A 13,999-nucleotide genomic window follows, 5' to 3' on the forward strand; every position below is an offset into this window, starting at 1 on the left:
AAAGGCAGAGGAGAACTCATACCACCCTTGGACATGGTAGAGCTTTTCAGAACTAGAGGGGACCATAGGGATCTAGTCCAACCTTGCCATTCTACTACAGTAAAATATTTTTCACGTGTTTCCATGGATTTTTAAAAAAAAAAATGTGTTTCTCCATTTTAAATGAATTTTACCTGTTGATCAACCAACAAAATGTCAGTATTTAAATTTTTTGCAAGAGAGAACAAAATGCCATACAGAAATTTTAAAAACATGATGGGAAAAGTAGGCAGAAAAGAGGGATGTGGGGTATGTCTAATGAAAAAAAAAAAAGATGTGTGATACTATGGCAGTCATGCTTATGTGGCCTTCTGGTTTATGAAAGTACTTATTCCAGCTAAATGGCATGTAGATTATCTTATTCCATGATCAAAAAGGAAATCAAATCTGATGTTCTCCTTTAAGCAATTCAGCTAGAACTTTTTGTTTTCTGGGCTGATGTGAGCAGGCAGAAATTTGTGTTTCCTTACCAGTGCAGAGAGAAGTGTGAAAGTTTTTCAGCATTTGGCCATAAAGTCAGAAATACATGGAGGGGGAAACTTAAATTTAGCTATAATGTGAATTGCTTTCAACTAAAATGACTTAACTGACCCCGGTCTTTAGTACTATTCCTACTGGTAGTAACAGAATAGTAGCAGTGGGCAAGTGTTTAAGTCTTACTGACCTCCTAGTTTGTGTAGACTGGGCAAAATACTTTTTTGTTAAAAATCTCACTGGAGTAAATTGGGACAACCAGTTATCAGTTTAGGCTACATTACCCACTAAGAAACTGGCATTCCAGGGAGTCCTTGAAGACAAACCAATAGTTCAAATGGTTTGTTACTCAGATGAAAACTACCAGTTTTCACAAGAAATAAGAAAAATCCACCCACATAGCTGTGAAACTGAGTGGTAATGAAATTTCTGAGTAATTGGAAATGGCATTTGTATACTGATATTAATCCAAATGTCATTCCCTCAATATCTATCAAGGAGCCATGCTTCATCTCTTTTGTTCTAAGAGACACAGTGGCCTTGCTATCTATCTGTCATCGTAAATTAGCAGGAGGAAATAAAACATGTCAGATGAACCCATCAGTTTGCTTTACATATGTCATAAATAGGTAACCCAGTTTAAAATAAGGATTTTTCACTCCTCCTTGCCTTTTATTCTCCTCTACTAATTCTTTCCTCTATCTTCATTCTCCCTCACAAGTCTTCAAGTATAAATACTAATATAAAGACAGTTCCATTTAAAGTACCATGTTACTTTTGACCTTCCTGTTGCCATTTCCTTTCATTTGAATTTTTTAATTTTCTTGGATGAGGGATTGGGAAGAGAAAGCTTAAAAGCAAACACACTTCTGTCCTTTTAAAATAGTCCATAATTCAGAGTTTTTCTAATTTGGATAAGCTTGCCCTACCAGTCACAAGCTACGTATGAGTTGTGAACTGACTTTTTCATAGGCACTAGTATGTTCTAAAGGACTATTTTGTTTGTCCACTAGGTGGGAGGGTTGTACTTAGGTTTTTCTTTTTCTCCTAAACTAAAAATCAGATCTTGACTGTGCCATATCACAGATAGACCTGCGTATTTCATAGTCCCTTTCGCAACCAGACCTCCTTTATGAGGTTTTTTTTTTTTAGTTTTTCGAGGTATGGAAAGAAGTAAAGAGAAGAGGTACTTTGGCAACTGGTTCCCAGAGTTCTGTGCCTACTGTCTCTTCCCCTCTTTTTTTCTGTGTATTATTGAACCACATTTTGAGAAGCTTTTCTGACTAGAGAACTTCCCTATGGTCTTTTTTAGCCCAAAGGTATAGTAGGTAGCTCACAGGCACTAAAACACTCATGGGTATGAATAACTACTATATCAAGTATTTTGAGGCCTCATTCGCCTTTTAAATCTTAACTGAGCTAGTATTCTAAAAAATATATCTGTTATTTACATTAATTGCAACAGGACCTGGTGCCTCTTGTTAACATGTATTTATTTATACCATGGGCAAATCTAAATCATACCTATACTTAGCAAAAACCTGCATCAGGTTAACACTGTTAATTTCTAAGTTGTTTTAATCAATTAGTATTGTCTGACTTCAAGACCCCATTTGGAGTTTTGGTGGCAAAGTGTGAGGGCAAGCAAAGTGGGATCTTTTGCTGTTTTGGTTTTAGTATAGTCAAGTGACTCTGGTGGAATCTTGCCTTGATCAATCAAGAATCTTTACAAGAAGTAAAGTACAGAAGCAAGAGTTTCTTTAACTAGAAACAGTGTATTTATTTGTATTGTTGATATAATTAAGGATCTTCCCCACCCATTAATGGGCCTATCCATTAAAGAGAGTTTGATTAGGGAAGATTTGTAGGAAGGCCCACACCTCAATGAGGCACTGGTTTTCAAGGGTTGGGATACCCTCTGGCTCTAAAAAAGATATAAGTACTCTGGGGTGAGGTTTTACCTTGGGGTTTAGTTTTTGGAAGAAGGTTTGTGTGCCAGATGAGACTCTGAGAAGCTGATAAGCAACCCCTGTGCCCCTCCGCCCCTTTGAAAACCCAGATGTTGGTGCTTCCCTCTCTGGTAACTATGGTCAGACAGTTGGACCTGTCTGTTGATTTGTGATGTATGTATTGCTTACTGTTAGACAGTTTGGAAGCTCTGTCAGCTGATTTAGAGTTCTCTGTATTTTCTCTGACTTTTCCCCCTGAACTAACTGAATGAATGATACATGCGCTTGATTAAAATGATTGTTAACCCCTTAAAAGTTGCCTTTCCTTTTAGAGAAGCAGATCAAAGAACCTGTGATGGCAGGCCCCCATGTGTATGTCAGGGTGCTTACTGATACACAAAGAGTTATTTGCCATTTCCTTCTCTAGCTCATTTTGCAGGTGAGGAAACTGAGGCAATCCCGGTTAAGTGACTTGCCCAGGGTCACACATAAAATAAGTGTCTAAGACTGAATTTAAACTCAGGTCCTCCTGATTTCAGGCCCAGTGCTCTCTCTACTGCCCTATCTGCTATATCCCCTGACAGCATAAAAAAGAGACCTGTTATTGTATACCATAATAAGTCTGTTTTCATAAGCTTGGTTCATTAGTGAACCCTTTTGCAGGCTTTCAGACTAGACTATTGAAACTACTGTGTGTTTGATTATTATTCATTGTGTACCCAGCACTAACCTGAGCATTCTTGGACAAACAGGTAGAAATCATCTCTTGACCTAGAGAGTTTCTAATCTAGTTATAGCAGGCAATGAAACTAATTTACACAGTACAAGCCAGTATATGAGTATTAGTTTGAGAAGTATAGAATATAAGTCCTTATAGAAACATAAACACATCTATGATTTTGTTGATATAGGGCACCTCTAAGCTAAAGAAACTCTCCACCAACATGGGTCAACATATTCCCTTCAATTTATCATCTTAGTTGCCTAGAGCAATGGGTCACAGAGCCACCATGTTTCATATTTGGGACTTAAACCTAGGCCTTGCTTACTTCAAAGCTAACTCTTTATATACTATGCCTCTTTTAGAAAGGAAAACTTATGGGCTGAGATTAGTTAGGGAAAGTTTCATGCAGGAGAAGAGGCTTGAACTGGGCAGGGCAGGATTGAATTGACTGAAGTCCAAAGGCTAAGTTCACAGGTGGCCTTTGGAGGAACTGGGACCCCTTCTTTATAGGTTGTCAAACAGAGTCTCAATACCCACTTAGGTACATTATGGTAAAGATTCCTTTCCAGTATTGGTTGAAAAAGAGCCATTAAAGTCACATCTGACTCTTAAAATTCTGTAATTCTGGGAAGGTACAATGTCAGTGGAAGCTGAGGAAGAAAAGTGAGAATTCTCAATACAGCTTCTACAGAAGAGGGGTTGAAAGGACGAGAAGTGGAGAAAAACACTTGGGTTTGACTAAGGGAGAATCATTGTAACCTTGTCCTCAATTTTGACAAAAAGGACTATATTGACATTTCAGAAGATAGTCCAGTGACCGAGTTAAAGGAAAGATGTTTACTCAACTCATTCCTGGAACTTTTTCAAGTTGTTTAAAGTTGTAAGGAACATTTAAGGAAGATTACATTTTGTAGGACTTATCGGGGTGGGAATTGTAGAAGAAATGTTGAAAAGTCTTTTCAGTATTCACAGTCAACTCCACCTATGGGATTAACTATTTGGTTCCTTCAGAACCGAATTGACTCCTTTCAGAAGCATCATTATAACTGCAGTCTATTGCAATGGCTACCTATACCATCGCATTGTTACCATTTTGCCTTTTTTTAAAAAAGGAACTTTAAAAAACAGAAACCTGTTCATTTCCTCCCTTTTACTTGCTCAAGAAAATATATTCTTACTTTTTTTCATATTTAAAGAACTAAAGAAGCCTCCAGAGAAATCACAAGATTTTTAAATACCCTTTCACTCAGCCATTTAATTTTATAATCTTAGCAATGGAAAGGATTGTAAAGGTCATCTAGAATAAACCTACCTGAAGCATAAAAACCTGTGACAACATTCCCAACAACTGGCCGTTCCATTTTGACTTGAAGACCTTCAATTATGGTAGTTATTTAGGCATTCTCCAAGCTTTGATGAAGTAGCCACCATGTGCAAAGCACTACACTTTGCCTGTGTTTGTTACTTAACCATTCATTTAACAGATGACCCTATAGATTCTTCCAAGGGAAAGGAGAAAGGCCTTTTTTTCATGCCACTTCTAAGTCAGATAATGGTACTTTCAAGTTTGAAATTTATTTAAACCAGCCTACTAAAGCTTCTATTTATTCTGACTCCCTAAACTTAAACCATTATTAGCTGGGATATTTTCGCACATGTTAAAAAGAAATCTTGGCATTTCTGTTAAAGTTGCTTTGTTTTGTTTTTCTCAAAGATTTCTAAATTTTGGCTGGGATATATATTAGCAACGGAGGTACCAAAATCCTTGCAGTAGTTCCAACACTGCGAAGGAAGCAATTACATATGGTAGTGTTAGTTCCACCCAAAATAGGAAGAAAACTTCATTGGAGATGGAAAAATTAATACAGGAGAGCTTCAATGTCTCCCAGTTCTTCTGAGAACTTAGAAAGTTCACTTTACAGAAGGCTATCTGGTCTCATTCCGTAAGTGTCACGCTGATTTTACAAATCTTTGAAAGACAAAACAGCCATCATGCACTAGATGATCTCAGTCCATAGAGACTATCCTAAATCGGCTGCTTATCTATTATTCATTTACCAGTCACATGTTGGCAGAGAGAAAGTGTCAAACATTAATACTTACGATTTTGCCATTTCCATGGATATCTGTTCCAAAGAGCATCCCTTTGTTTCCGGGATAAACAAAACAACAAAAACCAGTGCGGCTAGACTCATTATTGTGTAAATAAAGCACACCCATGGCAGACCAATAAGTTCTACAAGGAACATACAGAAAAGCTGATTAATTCTTGTGTTATGTTCATCCCTTCATAACTATAGGCAATTCTGATTTTAATCATATTAATGATGACCAGGGAAACAGGAATCAGGAATTCTAAGGTCAGCCACTATCCAAAGGTTTAAGTTCTACAAGGAACGCGCAAAATTCTTCTGTTATACAAACCGCTTCATAAATAATATGGAATCCTGATTTTAATCTTACTAATGATAACTAGGGAAATAGAAATCAGGAATTCTGAGATCAGTCACTTATCCCAAGGTTGAATTTTCATGAACTACACACCCTACCAACTTTCCCTTAGGGAAGGAATTAGTAACCTGGTTGCTATTGCAATTCAGCCTCAATGCCAGCATTTTATATTGGATTTTAAAGATGCATTTTAACAGTGTTTTCTTTTTTCTTTTTTGGAAGAAGCTCATACTTCTTTATCCAAAAAATCAATTCATAGTGTCTAATAATGCCATTTAAAATGGCTATCACATGTATTCATAATAGCTGTTTTTCTAGGTTCAGGAAGAGAAGGTATATGGCTCATAATGAAAAGGTATCAAATTACAACAATATTAGCAAGACCTGGGACCCTCATGGTTATTGTTCATTTTTTTTTATTGTCTTTTAATTGAATTCACAGCCTGATACTTCCTCTAATCATTTCCAACCAAATCCACTGACCACAGAATTTTTCGAAGTTGGAAGGGAATCTCAACAGTCATGTAAGCCAACCCATGCCCAAAGAAGAACCCCAACTACAACACAGTGGATAAATGATTATCCAGCTTTTGCTTGATGACCTTCAACTAGGGGATGTCCCAAAACAACCTACTGATGGGAATGAAGCTGCAAAAACTGATCAGAATATGACCCATAAATTTAAAATGTGTACTTATAATGTGCTCTTATTCCTTGAATCTTGTAATACTACATTTCAATTATTTTATTAATTTTAATTTTTACTCTCTTTTTAAATCTCTTCAGTATGGTTCTCTAACCTTCTATTCCCATCCACCTATCTTCTTCTCTTGTATGTTTTTCCCCTAAAATAATAAAACCCTAGAAATTTATAATTGAAAAGGACCATTAAGGTCATCTAGTCCAGCTTCCTACTATCCAGAAATCTTTTCTACAATATCTAGTCTCTGTTTAAATATTTCTCATGATGGGGTACTCATTAATACAATCCATTTCACTTAGAGCTATAATTTTTACAAAGGTCTCTTATTTTTAACCAAAACCCACCTCCTTACAATTTCTGCTTATTAATATCTTCTGAATACAAATATACAGTAAATCTAATCCCTTTTCACATAACAGGTCACTAGATTATTTTAAGAGTTATTATGCCCTCCCCCATCTCTCACTTCAACCCCTGCCAATGTTTCTCCTCTTCCCTACTCCTACCTCCACGCTTACCCTCCAGGATAACTATTCTCAATCCCTTTAACTGATTATAATAGGACATGGTTACTAGACTCTTTAAAATGCAGCTAGATGGCACAGTGGAAAGTGTAAGGCCTGGTGTCAGGAAGACTTTTCTGAGTTCAAATCCAGCGACAGACACTTATAAGCTGTGTGACATAGGCAGGTCACTTCCACCTTTACTTCAGTTTCATCATCTATAAAATGAGCTGGAGAAGGAAACCACTAGAGTGGTCTTTTCCATGAAAACCCCAAATGGGATCACAGAATGACTCAACAACAACAAAACTAGATTCTATATTATGATCTAGATGGACTCTGGTTTGTCACCATCCTTTTTTAAAACTTCTTAAAAATCTAAAATTAAGCATTATAATGAAGATGCGTTCTAACCAATGTACAGTACAGCGAGACTACTATCACCCTTATTTTGGAATCTGTACTTCCTACTAATATAGCTCAATACCACGCTAGCTTTTTGGCAACAATGGTGGATTTTATTGAGTTTATAGTCAATTTATAAGCCTTTGGTTTTTTTGTCACATGAACCACTGTTAATCCAGTGATATTCAGAACCCAAGTACAAGATTTCACATTTATCCTTGGTAAATAGTATCTTGTTAGCTTCAGCTAATTTTCCATTTTCCAATCTGTCAGGGTCACTTGATAAACAAGATCTTTTTGAAATTTGAGTCTGTTAGCCAGCACCTTAGCTCTCCTTCCCTGCTCTGTCTATTGTTCTGTTTTCTTTCCTCTTTTCCCATTCTATCCTTTCTTTTTCTCTTTTCCACTCCACAAATAACTGACAGATGTGAGGATGGACAGTGAGGGTAATATACATGGGAGGAACTGGTCAGAGGGAATGACCAGTTCTTTTGCTACCCTACTTTCTGACTTTAGAAATGACCTGAGAGCCTTAACCAGGTCAGGGCAACGACAATGTCCTGTTGAACAGATAGAGGGTAGGACTAACTTTGAACATGAATTGTTGAACACCATGGACCCCTTCTCAGAATGCTTTTAAGCACACAAAATAAAAAAATTAGTACTACAAAGGAAATCAATTATCTAGAAATAAAAATGCAATTTTTTTCCAGTCAAGTTTCATAAGACTTCTGGAATCTATCCATTGGGGGTAGACACCAGGTTAAAAATCCATGTCTTAGAAAGACTGGGGGCTTTCCCTCCTTGTTCATCTGTTTGTTTTTGAATCAAGAGACCAGGAACTATGGCTGATCCAAAAGAAACCAAAATTTCAATATTGTAGGTGAAACAGTGCTAGCCTTGAAATCAGAAGCTGGAATCAGATCAAAGCCTTGCTTGACCACTAGTTCAGGGCCCCTTTCTTCTCCTTTGAAAAATTAAACAGTTGGAGAAGGTCCCTTCCTGCTTTCACCATCCATGAGTCTATGAGATTTGACCTCAATTGAACCCTAGGTCATCTCAGTTCCAATTTCAGTAATAGCTTAATGAACCATCTTCTCTGATCTTGGCCAAGTAACTTCCCTATTCTAAAGACCACTTCTATAAAATGAAGGAGCTGACCTGATGATCCTTAAAATCCTTACCAGCTCCAATATTATACTTTGAGAGATTTATGGGGATTGGCATCAAAGTCACCTTTTAGCCTCCTTACCAACAGCATAGATCCATTTTATTTAAGTCTTACCATTTCATTTTTCTCCCCCATAATCAGGTTTCTTAGATGCCAAGTAGAAAGAAGCAACTGACCTTAGCATGTAGTTGCCAAGAATAATTAGTTAAAACAGGAAGCTACCATTTCTTGGAGGAAGGACAGTAGCCCCTCAGGAGAAGACTTGTGCTAATCTGGGGGTTCTATTTTCCCTCACCAGGCAACTTATCAAAGACTCCCCAGTTGAGGATGGCTTCCACACCCATTGTCTCTGGGCTGCTTGCCCTGGTGATAGGACCCCTAATTATGGCCCTGTAAGATCGTAAAGGAATTTACTTCTAAAATTCATTAGCAGGGGCTCAGAATCAGACATTGAGGCCCAGGGCTCAGTTTGTTGGGGTTTTTTTAATAACACAGATAGTTAATATTCAGAAGAACTGCTTCACTGACTTGGGACTAGGAGATGGGGAAGGTCCATTTTTTTATGAAAAATTCAAAATATGCCTCACAAAAAGAAGACAAAGATTCCTTACCAGTTACAGTCAAAAATGTCAGTGAGACAAGGAGATTGATGCCCCAGTTCATGCTAGAAGTTAAAGCCATTGCTCTTCCTCTAATTCCACCAGGAAAAATTTCACTGAGCACCAGCCAGGGCACTGAAGCACAGAAAAAAATGATGAGAAAAGAACATAAGCAACCATGTTCCAGTGAACCAGTTGGATAAGCATAATTTTGATTCTACTTTTATGTAAACTGAATTCAGCAAACATTTATTTTAATATATTTTATTTATTTAATTAAATATTTCCCAGTTACATGTGAAAAAATTGATTTTTTTTTATTTTGAGTTCTAAATTCTCCCCCTCCACCCCTTCCTCACCCACCCCTTCCAAAAGCAAGTAATATGATACTCATTTTAAATAAGTCATACAAAACATATTCCATGTTTCAAAAGAAAATACACACTGATAAAAAACAAAAAAAGAGGAAGTTTAGAAAAATATGGTTTCATCTCTACTCAAGAGTTCACCCATTCTCTCTCTAGAAGTGGACAGCATTTTTCACCATGGGTCCTTTGGAATTTTCTTGGGGCGCCGTATTGCTCAGAATAGCTAAGTCTTTCACAGTTGATTATCCTTACGATATTGCTGTGTACGATGTTCTCCTGGTTCTGTTCATTCATTTTGCATCAGTTCATATAAATCTTCCCAGGGTTTTCTGAAGTCCCTCTGCTCATCCTTTCTTACGGCACAAGAGTATTCCATTACATTCATATACCACAACTTGTTCAGTCATTGCCCAATTGATGGACATCCCCTCAATTACCAGTTCTTTGGACATACTATTGTAAATATATCCTTTTCCTTTTTCTTTGATCTCTTTGGAATACAGACCTATTAGTGGTATTCCTGGGTCAAAGGGTATGCAAGGTTCCATAGCCAAGCAAACATTTATTAAGAATCTAATATATGCCAGATTCTATGCTAAGCTGTGGAATACAGAAAACAAGGAAGAAAACACTCCCTGCCCTCCAGAAGCTTATGCTTCTATTGGAAGGATACAAAATATACCATAAATAGTGCATACAAAGTATATACATAAATACTCACACAGGAATCAAATATAATTTCCAGAGAAATGACTAATAACTGGGTGCATTAAGAAAGTTTCTGTGTAAGAAGTGACTAAGTGGAGGTAAGAAAAAAGTACATTTTTATGTGAAAGAACATATATGTCTTAATCCAAAGGTGAGAGATATATTGTGTATTTAGCACAGTGCCTGGCACGTATAAGTACTTAAGAAATAATTGATTGTTGTACTAAGAAGAACTGCAAGGCCAATTTGATTAGAACCTAGAGAGTATTAGGGGGAGAATTATTAAATAAGCATGGAAAAGTAGGCAAGAGCCAGCTTGTAAAGGGTTTTAAATGCCAGGCTGGGGAATTTGTATAATTTGGATCATTTAATCTTCAGTCTACTTTTATATACTTTGATATTTTCCCTATAAGAAGGGGGTGGGGTGGCTGAGAAGGAAGATGAAGTAATTCCTGCAAAAATAAGGTTCTTGGTCTGTCATTATCTTCATGAAGTGATTAGACACATATGAGGTCAGTGCACCAAGAATCTTTCAGATTCTCATCCTTGTCTACTAAAGAACAATAACAGTGATCTGGGATCTACTCTTCTAGAGTTCTCATTTTTTTTATAGTGCTGATTTTTTTCAGATTTATTTATTTTATTTTTAATTTGTGAAATAAAACAAGTATTTCCATAAATTAGTATTGTAAAAATAAAGGTGATTGCCCATGCAAATGCAAATCAATTGTCTACAACTTGCTATTCTTTTTAACTATATAATATTTATATATATAATAAAGTTGTGTCAATTTCTTTTTTTCTTTCTTCTCCCTCTCCCTCACTCTAGAGACCTTTAGACCCAAATATGTATATAAATGTAAAACTATTCTATACACATTTCTATTTATCAGTTTTTTCTCTGGATGCAAATAGTATTCATATGTTCTTTATGGTTAATTTGGATATTTATAATAGTCAAAATGACATTCATAATTTTCATTTTTGCTTTAGCAATTAATTCCTCTTCACATTTTCCTAAAAAAGGTATACATGAAGCAAAAGACATGAAGTTTGCAAGCTGCAAGGCAATGCATTATTTATGATAGAACTATTAATCAATAAAAATTTATTAAGTGCCTAGTGTCACTGTGCTAAACACAGAGTAGGAAAACCAATACCTTTATTTTTCCAGTCACCTAAACTTGGAACTTTCAAATCATATCTGACTTCTCCTTCTCTCTTGCTCTCCATAGTCAAAAAGTCCAGCCAATTTTGCCTTCTCCAAGTCTTGTACATTCCTCCCCTTCTTGCTACTCTCGCTATTGTTTCCAGTTCAATTTACTTTTTTATCACCTTATATTTACAATGGAACTATTGCAACATTCTGTCTCTCCAATCTCTTTTCTCACTGTTCTCCAATCCACCCTGTACCTCACAGACATGTTAAGTACAATTTAATCATACAACATGTCTGTACCATTACTTTTTATGCTATCTCATGTAAAATCAGATCACATTTCTAGAGAACATTACTGTTTACAAAATGCTTTCTTAATAACCTTGTCAAGTAGGTAGTGCAAGTAGGTAGTGTGTCTACACAACCTCTACAGACCCAAAGTCACATACTGAATTATCTCATGCTTCTGCTCTGAAACAATTAAAAATACATTTATTTTATGACGAAGTATTATTATTTCGGTGTTCTCTGATATCAGTATAACATTGATTGAGCAACCAGCCTTCACAGTCTTACCTTTACTGAAGTGGCCTACAGGAAGAACAGATATTAAAATATAACTCTATTCTAACTGAGGTGTTTTAAAATAACTGGAAATTTGGGGAATGTAACTACAGGACTTTACTTTTACACTAAGACATAGCATCTGTATTATGAAGATTTTATATTGTTATTTAACTCTGTGTGTGTGTGTGTGTGTGTGTGTGTGTGTGAGAAGCTCATTAAGGGTAGGAACACAATGTTAGAGTTCTTTGCATCCCCACAGCATCCAAGTGCTATGTACAAGAAAATTTGCTGAATATAATTGGGCTTAAAAATGATTAGAGGATGGTGTTGCATTTAAGATTAATTTTCATTCACTGTTTCATATTTGGAGTCTAAGAACCTACAAATACAGGGAAAATAGGAATAGGCAGTTGTTGAAGCCCAACCTCACAATTAGTAACTTCCCCCATGATTATACATGGAATGACGATGTGACCATTCTTTTTCTATTGTACATGGAATGAGGACGTGAGCACTCTTTACTTCTAGCCCAAAGGAAATAGGCAGGAGATAGAGGGAGGGAGGGGGCAAGAAATAGGAAATGTAGAGGAGCGAAGTGCTAATTAACTCTTCCTTTTCTCTACTTCACCTTGTATTGAGTCATACTGTTCCTTTAATTGAATCCTTTGCCTTGACAAAGGCAGCATATTCAGTTGATAGAAATCTCTTCTAGCAGGAGATTTCCCATTTCAAAGTGGAAAAGATAGAAAAAGGGAAGGAATGAGGGAAAAATTATTTTATAATATTTTTTAAATGTTTCTGTGCATATCAAAAGATACATGAATAAATAAATAAAATATCTGCTTTTACAAAATGGAGACTAAGATATTGCCTTCAAAGAATGAAAATCAAATTTGACCAAAATTGTTGATAAATTAAAGGTACATCTACATGTTAAATTGTTATTTTTAAATTCTCGAACTAAAACCACAGGAGGTTTCCCCATATTTGAGTCATTTCAGTCATAGAAGATATTAACATGAAGGTTAAGGGGGAACAATCTCTTCATTTAGTTAGTGGAAAAACAATTTCCCACATTTGCATTTTAACTCATCTGGTTTTGGAAAGAAAAAATAAAAATATTTTCCAGAAATATCCAATATTAAGGCATATATTTTTCTGAAATAGTAAAAATATTTTTTAAATAACAAGAAGCAGTTGTCCTAAAATCTTTTTCCTCTCTAGCACTGATTCTTTTTACTGTGTCTGCTCCTCCAAAGTTCCTTGCAGACAATCTAATCCAATCCAATTCAAAAGGCATGCATTAGTGTACTTAATATGTACAAAAGCATTGTGCCACACATTGAAAACACAAGGACAAAATGAAAAGCCACCCCTGTCCTCAAGAAACCCACATTCTATTAGAGAACATAACATGTAAAATTAGGATAAAAACACATATGTTCATTTGAGGAGGAGGGAGACAGCACCAACAATCAAGGTAATTAGAACTGTCTCCTCATGTTCTAGATAAGGAAACTGTATCTTAGATGACCTAGGAAGTCTTGTTGGTATAGTACAGAAGAGAAGGTTGGATGGAAAATCCCAGAGTCTAGGTTCAAATCCTGGTTCTCCTACTTATATGTGCTCTTGGGCAAGGTACTTATTAACTTTTCTGGACTTGAGTTTCCTAATCTGTAAAAGCAGCTAGTGATACAGCCATTGTGAAAACACTATGAAAGAAAAGGAAAGTGTTCATTCCCCTTAATGGAAGAATACCATTCTTGGGTATATATCCCAAGGTGATCAATCACAGAAAGAAAAGACATACATATTGCAAAATATTCATAGCAGCACCTTTTGTAATAGCAAAACCAGACAAACAAAAACTGGAAACAAAGTGGGAACCCATCAATTAGAAATGTCTGAATGAATTAATGGAATGGAATGTAGCTGTGCTGTAAGATGGAAAACATGGGAAGATTTGTATGAATTAATTCTGACCAAAGAAAGCAGAACCAGGAGAAAAATAAAAATAGTGACTACTAGACTAGGAGCAATATTTAATAACCTTTCAGCTATGTCAACTGGACTAGTTTTCCCTTAAAAGTCATTGAAACCAAAATCATTCAAGACTTTGTTGGTTCAGGGGATTTTGACTTGTCCTATGAACATTGCTTCCTGGTCACCTAAGTATAAA

At 36.1% G+C, this 13,999-nt stretch overlaps 1 protein-coding gene across 1 annotated transcript in view; it reads right to left on the minus strand.

The window, feature by feature from the left end:
• Positions 1 to 13,999, minus strand: part of SLC2A12 (solute carrier family 2 member 12) — a 72,877-nt gene that overhangs the window by 5,710 nt on the left and 53,168 nt on the right. Inside the window, exons 3-4 of the mRNA XM_072643391.1 lie at positions 9,031 to 9,153; positions 5,290 to 5,422 (exon numbers count right to left, since the gene is read on the minus strand). Coding sequence (XP_072499492.1) covers positions 5,290 to 5,422; positions 9,031 to 9,153 — 256 coding nt within the window. The remainder of the gene's footprint in view (positions 1 to 5,289; positions 5,423 to 9,030; positions 9,154 to 13,999) is intronic.

Source organism: Notamacropus eugenii, chromosome 2, assembly GCF_028372415.1.
Source record: "Notamacropus eugenii isolate mMacEug1 chromosome 2, mMacEug1.pri_v2, whole genome shotgun sequence".
Taxonomy (NCBI): domain Eukaryota; kingdom Metazoa; phylum Chordata; class Mammalia; order Diprotodontia; family Macropodidae; genus Notamacropus; species Notamacropus eugenii.